Here is a 21,852-nt window from a genome sequence, read left to right on the forward strand (position 1 = left end):
TTTTTCTCAGAAGCCCTTAAATAACAAATATGAAGAAACTGGGAGCGATCCACCCCAGTTCCCCAGTCACATCTTCTGAACAGCCTGCACATAAAACTGCCAGAATTGCAGGCGAATCAGGCCCCAAGGGAACGCCGGCACTTCAGCCTTGCTATGCAGCGTGGCAGGAAAGATGGCATTCGCCAAGAAAACAGCTGCCTTGCGCCCATGAAAATGAGCCGGGAAGGAGCACAACGCTCCACGGAGTTGGCCTGTACAGTGGAGCTGCAGCACAGGAAACAGCAGAAGCCCAGCAGCTTCCACACCGAAAGTCGCTTTTGTTCTCCCCACCAGCGCAGGTAGGGTAATGACTACTCACCCCCTCGGGAATTGCTGTCGCATGCCAAGTCGGTCCTCACACCCCTTAGCCAGTACTGCAAACCAACATCAGCAGCTCGCTGCTCTGGATGAATCAGTCTGAGGAGGTTTTTTTTGTTTTGTTTTTTTACGGCAGGAGAGGACGCCGGAGTAAAAGAAACCTCAGACTTTTTTTAAAGTCAGGAAAGTGAGAACCACAAACCAAGTCAGGCAGAGAGGAGAGGGCAATGAGGAAGTGAGGGACCTAGCACCACCAGGTGTGCACCCAAGACCGAGACACCTCAGACCCCAGAAGCTCAACTAGACCCAGGGGCCCAGGCCAGGAGCCAATCAATCCAGAGCTGCACAGTTATGAAAATCCACCTGCTAGATAGAGGTGGCTGAACATGACTACATACAGTAAACCTCAGAAGTTCTATCTCCACCTGCTGGTAGAGGTACATAACCCACAAGTCTCTGGATTGATCTGTGGCACGCTATGGAATTACCTTTGCTACAAACCTCCAGAGGTCAAAAACAGGACAATTCCCACCTACTCCCACCCGATTCCGAAATGAAAAATCCGTTCTTCCTACAAACCTGGATGACTGTCAGTGACACACAGGTTCACATCCATGCAATGGTGCTGTTTATGCGAATTCTGACGCATAAAAAGGATAATTCCCAACCATTCCCACTATTAAAAATCAGTTTTTTTTCCACAAACGTGGATGACTATCAGCGACACAGTTTCACTCCCACCCCCTCCACGCAATGGCGCTGTTTATGCATATTCCAACATATAAAAAGAAAACCCGATAGACACAGGAAAAAAGACCAAACTTTGCAGGATAGGAAATAGCTGGGAGGGAATAGTCCTAGGAGGGAATTGTCCTTCTTCAGTGGGAATTGGTCAGAGGGGATTAGTCCTAGGTGGGAACTGTCCCGGTGGAATTGATGAGTGGGAACTCATCGGCTGTGGTTATGCCTTTCTAAGCAAAGCTCCATCAGGTGGTATATGAAACACAGAAGCATATGACCAAACAGGTAGGCTTAGTATTTATGCTTATTGGTTCTGGATATACCGCTGTTAATGGCCTACGTGCTTAAGAAAATACACAAAAGCACCTTCTTCAGAGAGAATCAGTGTCTGCAGTGATTGTCAATCTATTAAGCTCAAAAGCAGAGCCCTTGACAAGATACATTCAACACAGTACGACTGCCAGCTGACTCCATGCCAAAAAGAACAGACTAATCCACTTCTGGTTTTACAATACTGATGTACAAAAGTGTAGTTTTGCTTTTCCTATCGCTTTCCCTAAGTGAAATGACATTTCAAATTAAAAATCATCCACAACCATCTAAATTTCAGGAAATCTCTCAAGACCATGTTATTTGGAAAAGCCTACCCCAAGGACTCAACATGTGTCTCCACTGCTTGATACACATCAAACTAATCTCAATTTTGGACACATCCACCCTTCCCTCCTCTCCCATGGTTTCCCTGTTCCTTCCGTTCCTTCAGTACAACAGAAAAAGTGGGAGGGTGACCAAGGATACCAAAGACTGGAAGATGTATGTTGGTACTTCAATAAACTCCTTTTACCAACATACATCTTCCAGTCTTGGTACTGTTGTTTTTCCGAGGGGGCGTTCTGAGTTCTCCATCTTTGGACGGATTTCTTCTTACACATACCCCTTCCGTTCCTTCCCCATCCTCTCCATTATTTCTAATGTAGGTTTTATGTTGTATTAGCTTATTTACTGCATTGGCGTCTGCCTCTGCGGTGCGATGTAAGCCACATTGGGAAAATGTGGGGTATAAATGAGATAATAAATAAAATGCATACATTGGGGTAATGCCAGAACCAAATTAGTCTGGTTCTTATGACAAAGTTTTACTAACTGGATCTTTCCGTATGACCTAACTATACAATTTAGCTATAACGCTAAAGAATTATGCTCCATTTCTTCATATTGAAAACAATTCACCATTTTTAATATTTATGGGTTCTGCACTCTAGTTATTATACTTTATTTATCACATTTCCCACCTATTTGCAGGCTCAATGTGGCTTACATCAAACCGTAGAGGCAATTGCCAATTCGGTAAATATACAAATACAATATAGTGTAGTGATCAGGGTGCATCTTTATGGTCTTAACATTCAGTAATGAATGCAGATTTGCTTTCAATTTAAAATATCTGCCCAATAAAAATTCTGGGAAAAGATAAAAACCAAATAATTAATATTGTGGGCTCAAGCTACATATAAAATCTGATTTTAAGATCCATGAGCATGCAATAAGGGCTCACTCCAAATTAAACGCTTGCTTGAATAGCCAAGTTTTCAGAGCTATATAGTGCCACTAAGGTTGCGAATGCAAATCCAGCCGTATTCTGGATTTGCGCACACAACTTGATTAACAAACTAATCAGCACTGAAAAGTGCCAACCAACAAGCAATTATAAACACTAATGGGCATTAGAATTTATGTGCACAAGTGTCTAAGTGTACTCTGTAAAGTAATGTACATAAATTCTAAGGTGGCTAGTGAAAAAAAGAGGTTTGGTCAAGGGCGTTTCTAAAAACTATGCGCGTTGTTATAGAATATACCCGGTCTGAGCCTAATTTAGGAGTAGACATTTATACCAGGTTTTACTTGGCATAACTGTCTGCAACTAAATTTAGTTGCACGGACAGGTGCTAGGCTTATTCTGTAAGCCGCACCTAGATTTAGGTGCGATTTATATAATATGCCTAGGCACATTTTTTTCAGCGTCAATTTTTTTTAGGTGCGATATATAGTATGTAGTCCTAATTGTTATTAGTGAAGGGGTGAGCAACCACGGTTCGAGGGCCGCAACCCAGCCAAGTTTTCAGGATTTTCCAAATGAATATGTATGTGATCTATTTACCTACAATGGGGGCAGTGCACGCAAATCTATATCATGCATGTTCATTAGGGAAATCCTGAAATCCAAATGGGTTGCGGAAGGACTGAGGTTGTCCATCCCTGTGTTAGTGCGTGTTAACTCTAGTGAAGCAATGAGCTGACTGAGCCACGTCACTAGTCTAACAGTCTACTCTGAATCTTTTGTGAAATTTTTTATTTATATTTTGCTCACACATTTTTCAATAGTAGCTCAAGGTGAGTTACATTCAGGTACTCTGGATATTTCTCTGTCCCAGGAGGGCTCATAATCTAAGTTTGTACCTGAGGCAATGGAGGGTTAAGTGACTTGCCCAAGATCACAAGGAGCAGCAGTGGGATTTGAACCGGCCACCTCTGGATTGCAAGACCGGTGCTCTAACCACTAGGCCACTACTCCACGGTGGTGGGAGGCAGGGATAGTGCTGGGCAGACTTATACGGTCTGTGCCAGAGCCGGTGGTTGGGAGGCGGGGCTGGTGGTTGGGAGGCGGGGATAGTGCTGGGCAGACTTATACGGTCTATGCCAGAGCCGGTGGTTGGGAGGCGGGGCTGGTGGTTGGGAGGCAGGGCTGGTGGTTGGGAGGTGAGGATACTGCTGGGCAGACTTATACGGTCTGTGCCCTGAAGAACACAGGTACAAATCAAAGTAAGGTATACACAAAAAGTAACACATATGAGTTGTCCTGTTGGGCAGACTGGATGGACCATGCAGGTCTTTTTCTGCCGTCATCTACTATGTTACTATATGTTACTATGTTACTACTCCACTTTCCACAGCAGGAACGTATTACACCAAATGGAGCCGTACAGGTATTTATTCCTTTGAAACATCTCTTAGCACTACAGGGTCCACTTACTAAACGTTAGCATGTGCTAATGGGCATTTAACATGGGGTGCCACAGTGACCACTGGAATAACATGGGCATAACAGCAATTGGCTTGTAAGTGGGCCCCTATCCTATATAATAATTCTCACCTCCAACGTTCTAATTTTGCTGCCTCAGACCATGGCTCCTTGGTCTGCTAGGCTCCGTAGATCAGGCTGACGTCAGAGCTGGAGGAGGAGGGGCGAAAAGGGCAGGGAACAGGGGCGGAGGTGGAGCTTCAACAAGAAACAGAAAGGGGCCTGTAATTGGGAGGGAAGCAGGAAGGGAGGGACGACGATCCTGGAACTGCGAGGGAGGGAGGGACGAGAGAAAGTGCGAGCGAGACGGAGGGACCAAGCGAGGCTGGTACCAGGATTGCGGGAGCGCGCAAAGAAGACAAGTGCCAAGATGGCGGAGGCTGCGGTGGACATCCACCCAGATTTAGAGCCGCAGAGTCAGCCCCGCTCCTGTACTTGGCCTCTGCAGCGGCCAGAGGCGGAGCGGCATGGGATGGACGGGCAGGAGCTGGCGGCGGAGGACGCGGGAGGATCCCAGACGGAGGCAGAGGGCAGAGCCCAGGCCCCCGCGCACAAGCCACTGCCACCCTACACAAGCTGGACCTAGCCTCGGGGGGCACAGAGAAGTCCTGGCACCGCTGCATCGCAGAGAAAAAAAAAAGCACCACACACACGTCCACGGAGACAGAGGCAACGGACGAATAGTGCAGCCGACGGCAACTCCAGAAGCCCAACACGCGGTGAGTGGCCGAGGTACCTGAGCCCAACTACCCTGAAACTTGGAGGGACGGGGAGGGGGGACCCTGAAACGTGGAGGAAGGGGGAGGAGGGACCCTGAAACTCGGAGGGCGGGGGAGGAGGGACCCTGAAACTCGGAGGGAGGGAGGGAGGGAGGAAGGGACGACCCTGGGACGGGGAGGGGGAGAAGAAGGGAGGGATGGGGGCTCCTGGCACACACTCTCATTCTTACACACAGCAGTCTCTCTCTCACAGACACACTTGCACCCAGTCTCACTCTCTCTCACACACACTCCGAGGAAAACCTTGCTAGCGTCCGTTTCATTTGTGTCAGAAATGGGCCTTTTTTACTAATTCTTTTATAATTCTCTCACATATCCAGCAAATAAACAGACAAATGCACTAAAACCTGATGCAAAAAATATAACAAAGGAATTGTAAGCTTTTGGAAATGTAAACCTGAATTCAAGCCACTGGGCTTCATAGTTTCAGAAAATACTACTACTTAACATTTCTATAGCGCTGCTAGGGTTACGCAGCGCTGTACAATTTAACGACATTAACATCAAATACAAAACTAAAATGGACTGAGGCATAGCCAGAGGACAGATATAAATCACCTCCACATATCCTGAAATCAAATTAAGTGAGCCCTGTCCACAGAATCAAACACCATAGATCCAGAGGAGCCACACTTAGCAATTCAACTTTAACCATTGTTTAGGAAATATCATAGACACTGAGTGATCAATTTAACTCTTTGGTAACGTCAGAAAAGTTCAAAGGTAAATATAAAATTATTGCTTCTACAGAAAAACAAAGATCACCGACATTACTAACATGGAAGCAAACCAAACTCCTCAAGATCTTCAACAGCAGCTACATAAATTGCAATTTTTTTTATACTCAATCAAGATTTTAGTAGAATATCAGGAACTCCCCTTCCCTAAACTCCATGTATTAATGTAACCCCTCCCCACCACACACACAAAAAACCTACCCTTTGGTTTCTTACACAATATGACAGTAAGGGAGTTGCTGTGTCCAAAATCAGGCCCCTCCCATCCTAAAAAAAAGGTCTCTTGTGACAATTTCTCTTGCCCCAGGGCAAGGCTCCTCCTTTTTTTTTTCTCTCCCACTCCAGACTCCATGGCAGGTTTCCATATAACCCTCTCACGTCCCCAAGATGGACTCACATTCATGTCTTCCCTCTAAAACCCCAAAGGCAAATCCTTCTTACACCGTTTCCCAGCCGCCACATCACACAGGCCAACGGAACAGGCTGATCCAGACCAGACGTTACCTCGGTACATAGATTTCTGATAACACGGAAAAATTCCGATTGCTGTTCTAGTCCCCTCGCCAAGTCGTCCCCCTGATATCGTCTCAAGCAAAGGATTCGCCTTACAGCGCCTTCCTCTCAGGACCTCCACCCCTATACCTCCCATTAAGGCTCTCCTCCCCTCCCCCAAATCTAGGACCCCTCCTGTGTCGCCTCTTCCGCGCTGCGACCAGCAGCGTACCCGCAAAGCCTCAGCGACGTTTCTGTGAGCCGAGACTCCATGGCCCACACTAGTGCTGTCCAATTCACAAGACGAATCGATTCGTTCTGGAAAAAAAAAATTGGGAGTCCCGACTAGGGATTTCCCCACCTCCCTCCCACCCGCTGTCACCAAAACCGCTACTTGCCTCCCTCCCGCTGTCACCCAAACTACTGCAGCGGCTGAGAGAAGCAGCAACAGTGAGAACTGAGAGATAAACTTACAGCAGGGCCCACGGTCTCTCTCTCTATTGTTGGCACAGGCAAGAAAGTCTCTCTATTGGCGCGCAGCCGGAACAGGAACTGACATCAGGGGGCGGGACCGGCAGTCCAGCCAAGCAAGGGAGGTTTACTAGACTGGAGTGGACGTGAGCCTATCTGGTCCACTGTAAAGCAAGTAAGCCAGTTTGGTTCATCTGTGTGCCCACTCCCTTGCGCAGCCGTCCTCCTTGCCATGCGCTCAAAACAAAGCAAGCAAACCGATGAGCTGCTGTTTCCACGTTGTCGTTCTTTATTGTTGGTTCCACATCTGTAAACAAGTCTAAAGCTCTATAGAAAGTAGTAGTAGTTGGATAGTCAATGCTTTAAAAGGTGGAGGAGAAAAACAATTGAATATCACTAAAACAACTTCACCAATGATTGTAGCTGGTAGAAACAGCAATTACAAACTCAGTAGTTTGTGCCCATTTTTCTTCACTGTTCTTCTATACAATACAGATGGGCAAATTTCAGTGAGGATATCCTGTTTCCTGATGGCATCATCTTAGCTGCTGTTGTAATCTGCCTTGGGAATGGAATATATTGAAATGAAATGGAAGTAGAATGAAACTCTCCTTTCATTGGGGCACATGGAATCAATCACACCTTCCTTCATCTGTTTTGTAGAAGTTTACCTTTTAGATACACAAATGGATTGTTCTGATTTGAACCTGTTTCAGGGGCAAGCGACCCATTGGTTTAGCTTTGCGCGTATGGCAAATGACAGCTGCGCGAGGGAGTGGACACACAGATTAACCAAATTGGCTTACTTGCTTTACAGTGGACTAGATAGGCTCTCACGTCCACTCCAGTCTAGTAAACCTCCCTTGCTTGGCTGGACTGCCGGTCCCGCCCCCTGATGTCAGTTCCTGTTCCGGCTGCGCGCCAATAGAGAGACTTTCTTGCCTGTGCCAACAATAGAGAGTCTGTGGGCCCTGCTATGGTAAGTTTTCTTCTCACTGCTGTTGCTTCCCTCAGTAGTTGCAGTGGCTTGGGTGACAGCGTGAGGGAAAAAGGGAGGGAAGCAGCGAAAGCGGCTTGGGTGACAGCGGGAGGGAGGGAGGGAAGCAGCGGCTTGGGTGACAGTGGGTGGGGAAATCCATATTCGGGACTACCGATTTTTTTTCCAGAACGACTACTACTATTTATTATTCGATTCGTCCAAAACGAATCGATTGTGAATTGGACAGCACTGGTGTGGGCCATGGAGTCTCGGCTCACAGAAACGTCGCTGAGGCTTTCCGGGTACGCTGGTCGCAGCGCGGAAGAGGCGACACAGGAGGGGTCCTAGATTTGGGGGAGGGGAGGAGCGCCTTAATGGGTGGGATAAGGGTTGAGGTCCTGAAAGCGGAATTTTTCCGTGTTGTCAGAAATCTATGTACCGGGGTAACATCTGGTCTGGATCAGCCTGATCAGGTGGCCTGTGTGATGTGGCGGCTGGGAAACGGTGTAAGAAGGATTTGCCTTGGGGTTTTAGAGGGAAGACGTGAATGTGAGTCCATCTTGGGGTGGTTGGGGAAGGGGACGTGAGAGGGTTATATGGAGCCCTGCCATGGACTCTGGAGTGGGAGAGAAGAAAAAAAAAAAAGGAGGAGCCTTGCCCTGGGGCAAGAGAAATTGTCACAAGAGACCTTTTTTTAGGATGGGAGGGGCCTGATTTAGGACACAGCAACTCCCTTACTGTCATATTGTGTAAGAAACCAAAGGGTAGGTTTTTTGTGTGTGTGGTGGGGAGGGGGGGGGGGGGTTGCATTAATACATGGAGTTTAGGAAAGGGGAGTTCCTGATATTCTACTAAAATCTTGATTGAGTACAAAAAAATTGCAATTTATGTAGCTGCTGTTGAAGATCTTGAGGAGTTTGGTTTGCTTCCATGTTAGTAATGTCGGTGATCTTTGTTTTTCTGTAGAGGCAATAATTTTATATTTACCCTTGAATATTTCTGACGTTACCAAAGAGTTAAATGGATCATTCAATGTCTATGATATTTCCTAAACAATGGTTAAAGTTGAATTGCTACGGTGTGGCTCATCTGATTCTGTGCACAGGGCTCGCTTAATTTGATTTCAGGATATGTGGAGGTGATTTATATCTGTTCTTTGAGTATGCTTCAATCCATTTTAGTTTTGTATTTGATGTTAATGTCTATTTTGTGAAACTATGAAGCGCAGTGGCTTGTATTCAGCTTGACATTTCCAAAAGCTTACAATTCCTTTGTTATATTTTTTACGCATCAGGTTTTAGTGCATTTGTCTGTTTCTTTGCTGGAAATGTGAGAGAACTATAAAAGAATAGGGGCCCGCTTACAAGCCGTTTGCTGTTATGCCCATGTTATTCCAGTGGTCACTGTGGCACCCCATGTTAAATGCCCATTAGCACATGCTAATGTTTAGTAAGTGGACCCTGTAGTGCTAAGAGATGTTTCAAAGGAATAAATATCTGTACGGCTCCATTTGGTGTAAGACGGTCCTGCCACACAAAATATATCACAGACGGTTCCGAGTAGACTGTTAGACCAGGAATGTGGCTCATTGCTTCACAAGAGTTAACACACACTAACAAAGAGATGGACAACCTTGGTTCTTCCACATTTCATTTTGATTTCAGGATTTCCCTAACAAACATGCATGAGATAGATTTGCATGCAGTGCCCCCATTTTATGTAAATAGATCGCATACATATTCATTTGGAAAATCCTGAAAACTTGGCTGGGTTGCGGCCCTCGAGGACCGTGGTTGCTTACCCCTTCACTAACACAATTAGGACTAGATACCGTATATCGCACCTAAAAAAAAAAAAAAAATTGACACAAAAAAAATGTGCCTAGACATATTCTATAGATCGCACCTAAATCTAGGTGCAGCTTACAGAATAAGCCTAGCACCTGTCTGCATGACTAAATTTAGTTGCACACAGTTATGCCAAGTAAAACCTGGTATAAATGTCTATGCCTAAATTAGGCTCAGACTGGGTGTATTCTATGCTGCCCGTCTCATCTTCCGCCAGGGTCGCTTTACTCATACTACCCCTCTCCTCAAGACCCTTCACTGGCTCCCTATCAGTTTTCGCATCCTGTTCAAACTTCTTCTACTAACCTATAAATGTATTCACTCTGCTGCTCCCCAGTATCTCTCCACACTCGTCCTTCCCTACACCCCTTCCCGTGCACTCCGCTCCATGGATAAATCCTTCTTAACTGTTCCCTTCTCCAGTACGGCCAACTCCAGACTTCGCGCCTTCTGTCTCGCTGCACCCTACGCCTGGAATAAACTTCCTGAGCCCCTACGTTTTGCCCCATCCTTGGCCACCTTTAAATCTAGACTGAAAGCCCACCTCTTTAACATTGCTTTTGACTCGTAACCACTTGTAACCACTCGCCTCCACCTACCCTCCTCTCTTCCTTCCCGATCACATTAATTGATTTGATTTGCTTACTTTATTTATTTTTTGTCTATTAGATTGTAAGCTCTTTGAGCAGGGACTGTCTTTCTTCTATGTTTGTGCAGCGCTGCGTATGCCTTGTAGCGCTATAGAAATGCTAAATAGTAGTAGTAGTAGTAGTAGAAACGCCCGTAACCAAACCTCTTTTTTTCACTAGCCACCTTAGAATTTATGTACATTACTTTACAGAATATGCTTAGACACTTGTGCACATAATTTCTAATGCCAATTAGTGTCTAATTGCTTGTTTGGCACTTTTCAGTGCTGATTAGTTTGTTTATCAAGTTGTGTGTGCAAATCCAGAATACAGCTGAATTTGCATGTGCAACCTTAGTAGCACTATATAGCTCTGAAAACTTGGCTATTCAAGCAAGCGTTTAATTTGGAGTGAGCCCCTATTGCATGCTCATGGATCTTAAAATCAGATTTTATATGTAGCTTGATCCCATGATATTAATTATTTGGTGTTTATCTTTTCCCAGAATTTTTATTGAGCAGATATTTTAAATTGAAAGCAAATCTGCATTCATTACTGAATGTTAAGACCATAAGAAAACTAAAAACCAGAAAAGTTGAACGGGCATGGAGAAAAAAAAAAGATGAACGTACTCTCAATGCATGGAAACTAATGCAAAGAAAATACAAGTATGCAATAAGACAGTCCAAAAGGCTCTATTATAAAACTAAAATAGGTCCGGACTACAAAGACTTGAAGAAACTATTCCATTTCGTCAATAAACTAACAGATTCTAACTCACTCACCTCTATCAATTCTGAAACCCCATCTGCCGTTAATCTAGCTATATACTTTAAGGAAAAAATAACAAAATTGCGTAATTCACTTCCTCAACACAACTCAGACATGAATTATTTAATCAACTGCCTGGATTCTACCCCAGGAGAACACCCTGCAGATCGGACCCTGTTAAACTTTGCCCCCCACACCATTGATTCAGTTACCCAGGCGTTTCATAAATTTTCAAATTCTTATTGCAAACTGGACACCTGTCCTAACCACTTACTCAAATCCACCCCGACTGCTTTATTGGAGACCTTACATTCTATTTAAACTATATGCTTGAACATGGTTTCTTCCCTGTGGAATATGGTAACATTTTACTCACTCCAATACCAAAGGACACCAAGAAAAAAAGCAATGATCTCACAAATTACCGCCCTATTGCATCTATTCTACTTTTTGTCAAAATGATGGAGAGCATGTTGACCAAACAACTTAATGATTACCTGGATAACTTCTCTATACTACATGAATGACAATCAGGATTCCGCCCCCTTCATAGCACTGAAACGGTGCTCATCACTCTCCTTGCCAACTTTAAGCAGGAAATAGCTTTAGGCAAAGCATACTTCTTCTCCAATTTGACATGTCAAGTGCTTTTGACATGGTAAACCATAACATTCTACTAAACCTTCTACTAAACCTTCTTGATTACTTTGGGACTGGTGGAAATGTACTTAGTTGGATTAAGGGTTTTCTAACCTCCAGATCTTATCAAGTAAAATCTAATTCAACCTTATCACCATCGTGGAAAGCAGACTGTGGAGTCCCTCAAGGCTCACCACTATCCCCAACACTCTTCAACATAGTGCTGATTCCTTTGGCCAAGTCCTTATCCAATCTAGGCCTTAACCCATTCATTTATGCTTATGGTGTCCTAATTTATATTCCCTTCAGACATGACCTGTCTGAAATCACCAATGAAATTAATCTTGGTCTGAACACCATGAACGGGCAAGCTCTTTTCAACTGAATACTGAGAAACGCACTGCCTTATCCTTTTATCTCAACACAATGTCCAAACCTTCAACTCTAATCACCCCAGATCTTACCCTCCTAATCTCAGAGAGCCTAAAAATACTTGGTGTAACAATTGATCGCAACCTATCACTTGAAAGCCAAATAAATTCCACTACAAAGAAAATGTTCTTCTCGTTGTGGAAACGTAAACGAATTAAACCTTTCTTCCCGAGAGAAGTATTTCATAATCTAATACAATCAATGATATTAAGCCACTTAGACTACTTCAATGGAATTTACGCAGGTTGTAAAGAACAACCTACAAAGAAACTTCAGACCACCCAAAACACTGCAGCCAGATTAATTTATGGTAAATCCAAATTCGATAGTGCTAAACCTCTTCGAGAGAAACTGCATTGGCTTCCAATTAAGGAGCGAATCACCTTCAAAATCTGTACCCTAGTCCACAAAATTCTTTATGGAGAAGCCCCAGGATACATGACCAACTTAATTAACCTACCTTCCAGGAATACAGCCAGATCATCCCGTTCATACTTAAACCTTCAGTACCCTAGCTGCAACGACCTCAAATATAAATCCACTTATGCTTCCACCTTCTCCTTTATTAGTACTCAACTATGGAATGCGCTGCCAAAAGCTGTAAAAACTATTCACAATCATCTTAATTTCAGGAAATCACTCAAGACCAGCTTATTCGGAAAGGCCTATCCCAAGGTTTCAACATACGTCCCTACATCCTGCAACACAGCAAATTAATGGACCATTTTGGACACTCTTAACCTTCCCTCCTTTTTCTCCTGTATACCCTGTTCTTTTGATGCTCCCTGATCACTACATTATATTGTATCTGTATATTTACCGAATTGGCGATTGCCTCTACGGTTTGATGTAAGCCACATTGAGCCTGCAAATAGGTGGGAAAATGTGGGGTACAAATGTGATAAAGAATAATAACTAGAGTGCAGAACCCATGAATATTAAAAATGGTGAATTGTTTTCAGTATGAAGAAATGGAGCATAATTCTTTAGCTTTATAGTTAAATTGTATAGTTAGGTCATACTGAAAGATCCAGTTAGTAAAACATTGTCATAAGAACCAGACTAATTTGGTTCTGGCATTACCCCAATGTATGTATGCATGCATTTGTAATGTCATTTCACTTAGGGAAATCAATAGGAAAAGGAAAACTACACTTTCATACATCAATATGGTAAAACCAGAAGTAGATTAGTCTGTTCTTTTTTGGCATGGAGACAGCTGGCAGTTGTACTGTGTTGAATGTGATCTTGTCAAGGGCTCTGCTTTTGAGCTTAATAGATTGACAATCAATGCAGACGCTGGTTCTCTCTGAAGAAGGTGCTTTTGTGTATTGTCTTAAGCAAGTAGGCCATTAACGGCAGTATATCCAGAACCAGTAAGCATAAATACTAAGCCTACCTGTTTGATCATATGCTTCTGTGTTACATATACCACCTGATGGAGCTCTGCTTAAAAAAGGCATAACCACAGCTATCCAGTGAGTTCCCACCCATCAGTTCCCCTGGGACCGTGCCCACCTAGGACTAATCCCCTCTGAGCAATTCCCACTCAAGAAGGACAATTCCCTCCTAGGACTATTCCCTCCCAGCTATTTCCCATCCTGTGAAGTTTGTTCTTACAGGGATGTGGTGTTTGATCTTCTTTTTCCTGTGTCTATCGGGTTTTCTTTTTATATGTCAGAATATGCATAAACAGTGCCATTGTGTGGAGGAGTGGGAGTGAAGCTGTGTGTCGTTGAGTCATCCAGGTTTGTGGAAAAAAATCTGATTTTTAATAGTGGGAATGGTTGGGAATTGTCCTTTGTTTGCATCAGAATTCTCATGAACACCACCATTGCATGGAGGTGAAGCTGTGTGTTACTGACAGTCATCCAGGTTTGTGGGGAAAACAGATTTTTAATTGTGGGAGCAGGTGGGAATTGTCCTGTTTTCGATCTCTGAAGGTTTGTAGCAAAGGTAATTTTTATGGGTTTGAGAAAGTTAGTGAATCTATTTGGAATCGGGTTGTAATGATTTTTTTGTTTAGTGTGTGTGTCTGGTTGCATCAGGGGTTATGGTCTGTGCTATTTTTTTTTTTTAATGCTCTATTTGTTTTTGGGTTTTGGGGTTTTTTTTTGGTGTGTGCTGTGCAGAAGATTATGTTTGGGAGGGGAAGTGACATGGGTGTAGTGTGGGGGCCATTGCCTTCCCAAACAGGCTGCATGCCTGGAAGGGGAAAGTGAAGGAGATAAGATGTCAGACCTTGTTCCATTATGCTTGTGAAGGGTGAGAATTCTCTTCCGTGGAGTGGTAAGAATTCACCTAGATGGGAATTGGTGGGTGGGAACTGACCTAGAGCCAGCCACAGGTGGTCTGTGCTCCATGAACCTCACCACTACTTGAGAGTTATGCCCACCCCATAATGGCAGCACATGTCAGTGACAGAACTGGAGGCAACATAATCTTCCATGTTGCATAATGCCCACCCATGTTAACCTCGGACCTCACCAAAATCTTGCTCATTTTTAAAATTAGGAATATTTGGCTCCATACTGTAGGTCACAGAAAACAATTAACTTGCCTATTAACTAGTGTCTGGAAGTCCTTTCTGCTTCATTATTGGGAGTTATCCAGAATATGTAAAATTTCTGAAAAATATGGTGCACTAAATTGGTTGATAATGCAATTTAATTCTATAATTAACTTTTCTGAATTGTAGTTTAAATTCATTAGCAGTGATGTAAACACCCTAAGGAGATGAATTAACATGTGTTTATACCGGGTGTTCCAGTCCTCGGGAACACATCCAGCCAGTCAGGTTTTCAAGCTATCCACAATGAATATGCATGAGATAAAATTGCATGTAATGCCTCCATTGTATGCAAATTTATTTCATGCATATTCATTGTAGGTATCCTGAAAACCTGACTAGCTAGGTGTGTCCTAAGGACTTAGTTGAGAATCCTCGATTTATACTTCAAAACAAAGAACTTCTTTCTTAAAGATTTAAAATGTTTAGTGTGTTGTATTCTCAGAAATACATTAATAGAGCTTCTGGTTTTCTACAGTTTTAATATAGTAATTCAAGGAGAGCTCTGAGCTGCAGTCAGTGTATGTAGCTTTCTTATAACTGCCAGTACATATAGCAGTACAGTAATGCACATGGTTATTGATACAGATGTGAGCAGCTGATAGAAGTTGGTTGCACCCTGCAACTCCTCCTGGGCTCTGCAGACTGCAAAATGAAAATCCTTAAAATGCAAAAGATCGAACAATAGAGCCATAGATAACTCCTCTTTTCCCTCCAGCATGTTCTCCTCTTGTCCACCAGCCTCTACCATTTATCTCCTGCATACACACCTAGTAACCTAGTGGTTAGTGCAGTGGACTTTGATCCTGGGGAACTGAGTTCGATTCCCACTGCAGCTCTTTGTGACTCTGGGCAAGTCACTTAACCCTCCATTGCCCCTGGTACAAAATAAGTACCTGAATATATGTAAACCGCTTTGAATGTAGTTGCAAAAACCTCAGAAAGGCGGAATATTAAGTCCCATTTCCCTTTCCCCTTTATTCCTGTCTCTAAAATTCCCTCCCCAAGCATTTCTCTTTTCCAGCTTTGCTTCTTCACACCCTTCCTTGCTCAACTCCTGATGCTATAGGCATTCTCTCTACACAGTTGTCATTGTTCTCTTCCATCACATGGCATTCTCAAAGTAGATCACCAAAATCCTACAAAGTTTTCAGTCTCACGAGAATGACACAGGATTATAGGTGTGCTACAGGAAGAGGGTGGCAGTGGCTTCTCTCAACCAAATGCAGCACACAAGAAAGACAAAGATTGACACTACAATAGATGACAAGAGTGAATCTAGAAGCACAGATGTAGATGATAAGCAAATTTTATTCATAGCCAAGGTCAGATACCTTATATCATCATCATATTTTGAAAATACCTTCGTCGGGTAAAAACTATAAATGATAACCAACAAAAATACTATAAAAGACACATACACACCAATAAAATAATTAAGAGAATAATTAAAAGAAAAACACAAATACATTGTAATAAATCAAATATTTTCCATCTCAGTCTATAGTAACTCACCAAACAGGTAAATACTAAAAGAAAAAAAAAACCTTGATAGTGCAATATGACTGTTCTGAAGTCCTATTGAGCTAACAAACATAAAAATAATACATAACTTAAAATAATACCCAAAATACATTAAATTAAGTCATGATAACAAAAATGAAATTTATTCTCTTACATACATTCACTAACATACAGATTAATAAAAACTAATAACATATATGTCTAATGTCAGACATCCATGTATATAAACATAAAAGCCATAAATATATTACAGAGTCATAAAGATGTACTACATATTTTTTTGCTAACCAAAAACATGGTTTTAAAAATTCAAACAATATGCAGTCTTTCTAATCTTACTAAAAAATAAAACACATACGATGAACGGTCTTTCTCTGAACTCCAGTAGAAACAGACATGAAAGCCATAAATACATTGCAAAGGCCATAAAGGTGTCCTTCATTTTTGTTGCTGACCAGAAACACTGTTTAAGAACTCATACTTAATAAGCAGTCTTTCTAATCTGATTGAAAACATATTCACCTAAACAACTTTCAGCATTATCTTTCTCTAAAATCAAGCCAAACATGTTGTTTTTTTTTCTCTCAAACATTAATGCTTCTTTCAAATATAAAGTAATGTATAAATCCTTCCAAGTGATGCAAAACAACCAAGCATTCTCCACCACTCTCATACCCTCCTTCTTTCCCTAACCTGCCCTAGATACATTCTTCCTCCCTCCCCCCACCCCAAAAAAAAAATCCCTAGATATCACTACCATACTCTGATCACCCAGCATATGCTGGCCATTAACTCTGTTCCTCATCCAGCCAATGTGCCTATGTCATCACTACATCCCCAACCAGGCAGTGCGGCCACTCCCCAGAGTCTCCCATGCATCCCCCCCCCCCCCGGTTCCCAGCACACTTATGTCTTCAGATATCACATGGTGCCTGTACTCACCAGCTGTACTCATGAGACTAATACTATGAGACCAGTGCAGGACTGTTGGCTTAAACTCATTAAGTATCAAAAGGTGTCAGCTGTACCAGGAGCAATACCAAGAGGGACTCAAAAAAGGAGAAAGGAAGATGGGATCAGCTTGCAGGAGAGAAGGAGTAGAGTGATGTTAGCCCACTGGCTCCTTCTGTGCTGCGTTTGTTCCTTTTTTCCCCAAGCTGGTGGCCAAATTCTGCAGGACAGTGTAAAATTATACAAGGAAGGGGAATTTTGTGGGGAGGAGTGATGTTAACTCAATGGCTCCCTCTATGCTGCTTTTGCTCCTTTTGGCACAAGTTTAGGGAGTTTCATCTGGTGGCTGGGAAAATTCGGAATAAAGTGCCTTTGATTCTTCAGTAGTGTCTGTGGTTCTATTACTTATGCCACAAAAGTCAAAAGCAGCACACAGTAAAATTTAAGTCTATAGATTTTAAGCCTTAAATGAAGATATGACCATGTCTATGAACTGGGCTTCCTACCAAAGCAGTGTATGAAAAAGAAACGAAAATTGGAAGTTGTCAGAGCTCAAAACATCAACAGCTAAAGGAATTAGTGTTCTTATGTGTGTGACAATGCTATGAGCTAGACACAGTGTCTGATCTCTTAACAGTAGCCTTCCTGCAGATTTCAGGGGCTTGTTTGATGCACACATTACATATGTAGTTTGCCATGTCCCTTCCTGCTCCTGTGTCTGAATACCTATCCTCCTCCCTGCCATAATTCCCTGAAAAACAAGAGACAGATTTATTTTTCTTAAAAAAAAAAATGCTTGGAAATTTTATGGACAACAATCAAAAATGCAGATTTTTTTCCCCCTCTTGTCATAGAAAAGTCCTGCCAGTACCTCTTATTCCTGTTGTGTAGCACTCTCTACTATTTCAGGATTGAGCCCCCATCTAGAGCTCTGCAAATGTACCTCCATCCTGGCCTGCTATTCCAGTAGTTGGAATCCATATGCTGTTCTAATGGACCTTCCTGGAGTTAATATAGGACTTTAGGTTATGTTGGAATTTTGACCATTCTGATATCTGCTTCTCTTCTAGGGCTGTTCAGAACTCTCCACAAACAAGAGAAAGCCAGAAATATCCACTCAACAAGAAGAGACGAAGGAAGGCACAAGCAGCTTGAAGAAAGATCCCCAGTGTCATTCCCATGTGATCCAGGACTTGATACGTTACAATTCTTTGTGGTGCAAGGAGTCAGCCAGAAACTAAAACATGTGATGGGGGTCCTGCTGCCCCATTTGGGTGCCTAAAAAGACAAGCGTGGTGTTTGGGGTAAGCACCTCCCATCATGATGTTTCGTGATCAGGTGAGCGTGCTTTCCGGCTGGTTTAAGGGCTGGAATGAATGTGAACAGACGGTAGCCCTGCTTTCTCTCCTGAAGCGCATCACTCGTACACAAGCACGTTTTCTGCAATTGTGCCTGGAGCACTCGCTGGCAGACTGCAACGAGATCCATATCCTAGAGTCCGAAGCCAACAGCGCTGGTAGGTGGCTTCTCATCTTGTTACCTGTTTGCACTAGGACTTCATTGTGTTAACTGGACATAACTAAACTCTTCCTTCCCATGATTCCTCAATGGGTCTATTACACAAGAACTTTACTCTTCCATCATCTTTTTGTATTCATACCGGAATCGGTGACCGCCTTTACGGTACTATGTAAGCCACATTCAGCCTGCAAATAGGTGGGAAAATGTGGGATACAAATGTAACAAAGAAATAAAAACTGTGCTTGGAGCTGAGGGCACCTGCATTTAGCATGCAATAACTCACTCGCTGTATCTGCTGAGTATTGTGAGTGCAGGGGGAGGATGGCCCAGGATCAAAGCATAGATCTTTAGAGTAGCAGCTAGTCACGTTTCTTGGTACTAGGATCACTTAAGCAGCAGCAGCTCCCAGCCTTAAAATGATAACAGCAGAGGCATAAATGCCAGCTCTGGGGGTGCCTGGGCAACCTCAGCATTTTTATGATATACTTTAACTTGGAGCAGAAATCTCCATGCTGCAGAGCAGCAAAAGAAGGCAGGAAGTATTTCTGTATCCCAGTTGCTGCCTCCTGTAGCCTATTGGCTAGAATGTCTGACCAATGGGCTACAGGAGGAAGAGAGAATCAAGGCACTTCTGCCTGCAGCCAGTGGGGAAGGAAAGAGCAGCAGATAGTAAGGAAAACAGACTGGGTCACATAACTTTATTGGCATGACAATTTTACATTTGTTGCCAAAGTAATATGTTTAGTAGTTAAGGTAAAAAAAAAAAAGATTTAAGTACTGAGAGAGGAATAGAGGAGCAAGAAAAGAGTTTAATGGGTGACAGAAAGCAGCTGTGAAGAGCTGGAGGGGGCAGAAAGCAGCTGTAAGGAGAAGAGAGGCTGGGCGATAGGGACATGCACTGGGAGTGGAGCTGTGGGGAGAGGAATATTGGGGTCTAGAAAGGGGTGAAGGGAACAGAAAGAGGTTACAATCTGGGAGAGAGAAGAATGCTGTGTAGAGGTGGAGGTGGCAGAAAAGCAGCTGTAAGGGAGGAGGAGCTAGGTGATAGGGACCTGCACCAGCAGTGGAGCTGTGGGACATAGCACTAGGAAGGGATGAAGAGGATTGAAAGGAGTTAATGTCAGGAAGAGAGAATTCTGCCATGAAGGGCTGGAAGAGGCAGAAATGAGCTGTATGGGGAAGAGTGGCAGGGTAATGGGGACAGGTTGAGAGTTGATATGTAAGGAGAGGAATATGAAGGGGTAAGTCAGTTGAAAGGAAAGAGCTGGAAGTGGTTGAATCTCTAAAGTGAAGAGAGGCTGAGTGATGGGAGACAGTAACTGGGAGTGGAGCTGTGTGAGTGTAGAAGAAACGGGCTGCAAGGGTGAGAGATCAGAAGGAGCATGGGTTGTGATGGGGGAAGGATGCTGGGAGAAGGAGACATGATTTGGGAGGGAGGATGAAAAGCAGGCAGAGGGGATACAAACTGCAGAGGGAAAGGGAGCTGAAAGATGGTGTGTAGCTGAAGTGAAGTGAAAGAGACGTGATGTAGAGAAGAGACATGAAGGTGAAAAAAGGGGTGAGAAGTGGCATTAGAGGGTGACACTGGAAGAAAGTGAGAAGGTAGAGAGACAGGCTATGGAAAGGCAAACATAGTAAAGAAAAAATGAAAGATTAGAAGACTAGATAAGTCATAGAAGACAAAATATGAAGGCAGAGAGGAAGCATAAGAGAAAACCAAGATTAAGGAGAGACGGAGGATATAAGACAAACTGTAGACCTAAAAGTAAAGAGTTCTTTGCTGTCTGAGCTGGTTCAAAGGTGAGGAATGGGTGATATTTTGCCATTCTTCTCCAGCCCTATGATCATCAGGATAAATGTTATTTTACTGACGGGACATGGGAAAGCAGAGGGAGTTTTGGCAGTATGCAGTTCCATGGTCTGAAAAAGTTCTGTAATGGAGAAGACCTATAGTCAAGTCTCAAATTGAAAGAGAACTGGAAAGGAGTATCATTTCCTTTTTTGCAAAAATATAAAATGATCATCCCGCATGAGTGTGAGTGATATGGGTAGGGCAGGCTGGCCTGGAACAGTTATGACTATGAGATAGATGAGCTGTAGGGAGGAGGGAGAAGAAAAGTGAGGTGGAATAAATTGGTGGGGGATGGGTTGGAGTTGGAGATGAAGAGACTGGTGGGACATTCAATGCTTCCTTTTAGCCACAAGTTCTTCCAGTGTGTGCTCTACTAGATATGCTCTGCATTTAAATATGGCCTGGCCAGTTGTGCCTGTGATCCTGCCATATATTGTTTTTCTTTTTATAGCTATAGTAATGTGTGCCTAGTTGAGCATCCCCTTTCATTTTGAAAAGTTAGTTCCTATGAGCAGATGCAGCTGTTATAAGACTTTAATCCGCTGGGTATAGCACCATGATGTAGCCTTCAGATCATGGGGGGGGGGGGGGGGGGGGGGGGAGTGCTGGAGAGTCAAGGGTGTAAATTTCTAGGTGTCTAAAAATTGATGCCTGCCTCTGATCTAGGTCTGGGAGGAGCTGTCTCTGTTGCAGGATGCCAGGGCCTGGGTGAAGCTGACTCTGCTTTTGGCAGGCCTGGACCTGAAGAGAGCTACTTCTGTTGCAATCTTAGGCTACTCCCTGTCCATTCAGGAGAGAATCTGGAGGGAGGGAAAAAGTCTAGAGGGGGGAGAGTGTAAAAATAAGAATAAGGGGTGTCCAGTTTCTGCTGGAAAATTCCAGAGGCCTCATTCACAATTAGCCCATCCACAGACTTCTAAAATGCTCTTCACCCTAGACAGGTGATTTTGGACTGTTCTAAATGGATTCATTCTTTTCTGCTAGGGTTATTGATGGTGACTTCCTTATGTTTATCCCACATAACTGCTGCAGGCAAAAGAGAGCATATATGTGGCCTAGTTAAGGCATGCATGCATTTTTATGCTATCTTAAAAATAAAAGAAATAGCAACCTCTTCCTCTCCTCTTATTTTGAGTCTTCATTTCTTGGGTATAAATACAGCGATAAGCTTTTCTCCAAGAACAAGGAGGCCAGTTGTATTCTGACGGCTAGGTGACATCATTCGATGGAGCCTGATGCAGACGCTGACTAGGAAGATTAATGTAGAAGTTTCTTGCAGTATCCCACTTTGCATGCACTGGTGCTTTCCCACCCAACACGCAAGTTAGGGTACCTCAGTCTTAATTTTTCCGCAGATTCAGGAAGGATGTGTCATCGTGTTGTCCTGTTCGTTTATTTCTCTGGTTCTCAGTGCCTTCCCATTCGGGTATTTTTGTTACTTTTTCCCCCTTTATTTTATTCTCTTACCTTTTTAAATTTTGT

At 43.3% G+C, this 21,852-nt stretch overlaps 2 protein-coding genes across 3 annotated transcripts in view; one reads left to right on the top strand and one right to left on the bottom strand.

The window, feature by feature from the left end:
- Positions 1-6,672, bottom strand: part of LOC115480390 (protein Smaug homolog 2-like) — a 70,751-nt gene extending 64,079 nt beyond the window's left edge. Inside the window, 1 exon segment of the mRNA XM_030219046.1 lies at positions 6,660-6,672. The gene's annotated coding sequence lies outside the window, so the exon portion shown is untranslated.
- A 604-nt stretch (positions 6,673-7,276) lies between these two features.
- Positions 7,277-21,852, top strand: part of LOC115480389 (protein Smaug homolog 2-like) — a 55,832-nt gene continuing 41,256 nt past the window's right edge. For both annotated transcript variants that reach the window (XM_030219044.1, XM_030219045.1), the window contains exons 1-2: positions 7,277-7,635; positions 18,068-18,513. In XM_030219044.1, coding sequence (XP_030074904.1) covers positions 18,318-18,513 — 196 coding nt within the window. In that variant the 5' untranslated portion in view covers positions 7,277-7,635; positions 18,068-18,317. The remainder of the gene's footprint in view (positions 7,636-18,067; positions 18,514-21,852) is intronic.

This window comes from Microcaecilia unicolor, chromosome 11 (assembly GCF_901765095.1).
Source record: "Microcaecilia unicolor chromosome 11, aMicUni1.1, whole genome shotgun sequence".
Taxonomy (NCBI): Eukaryota; Metazoa; Chordata; class Amphibia; order Gymnophiona; family Siphonopidae; genus Microcaecilia; species Microcaecilia unicolor.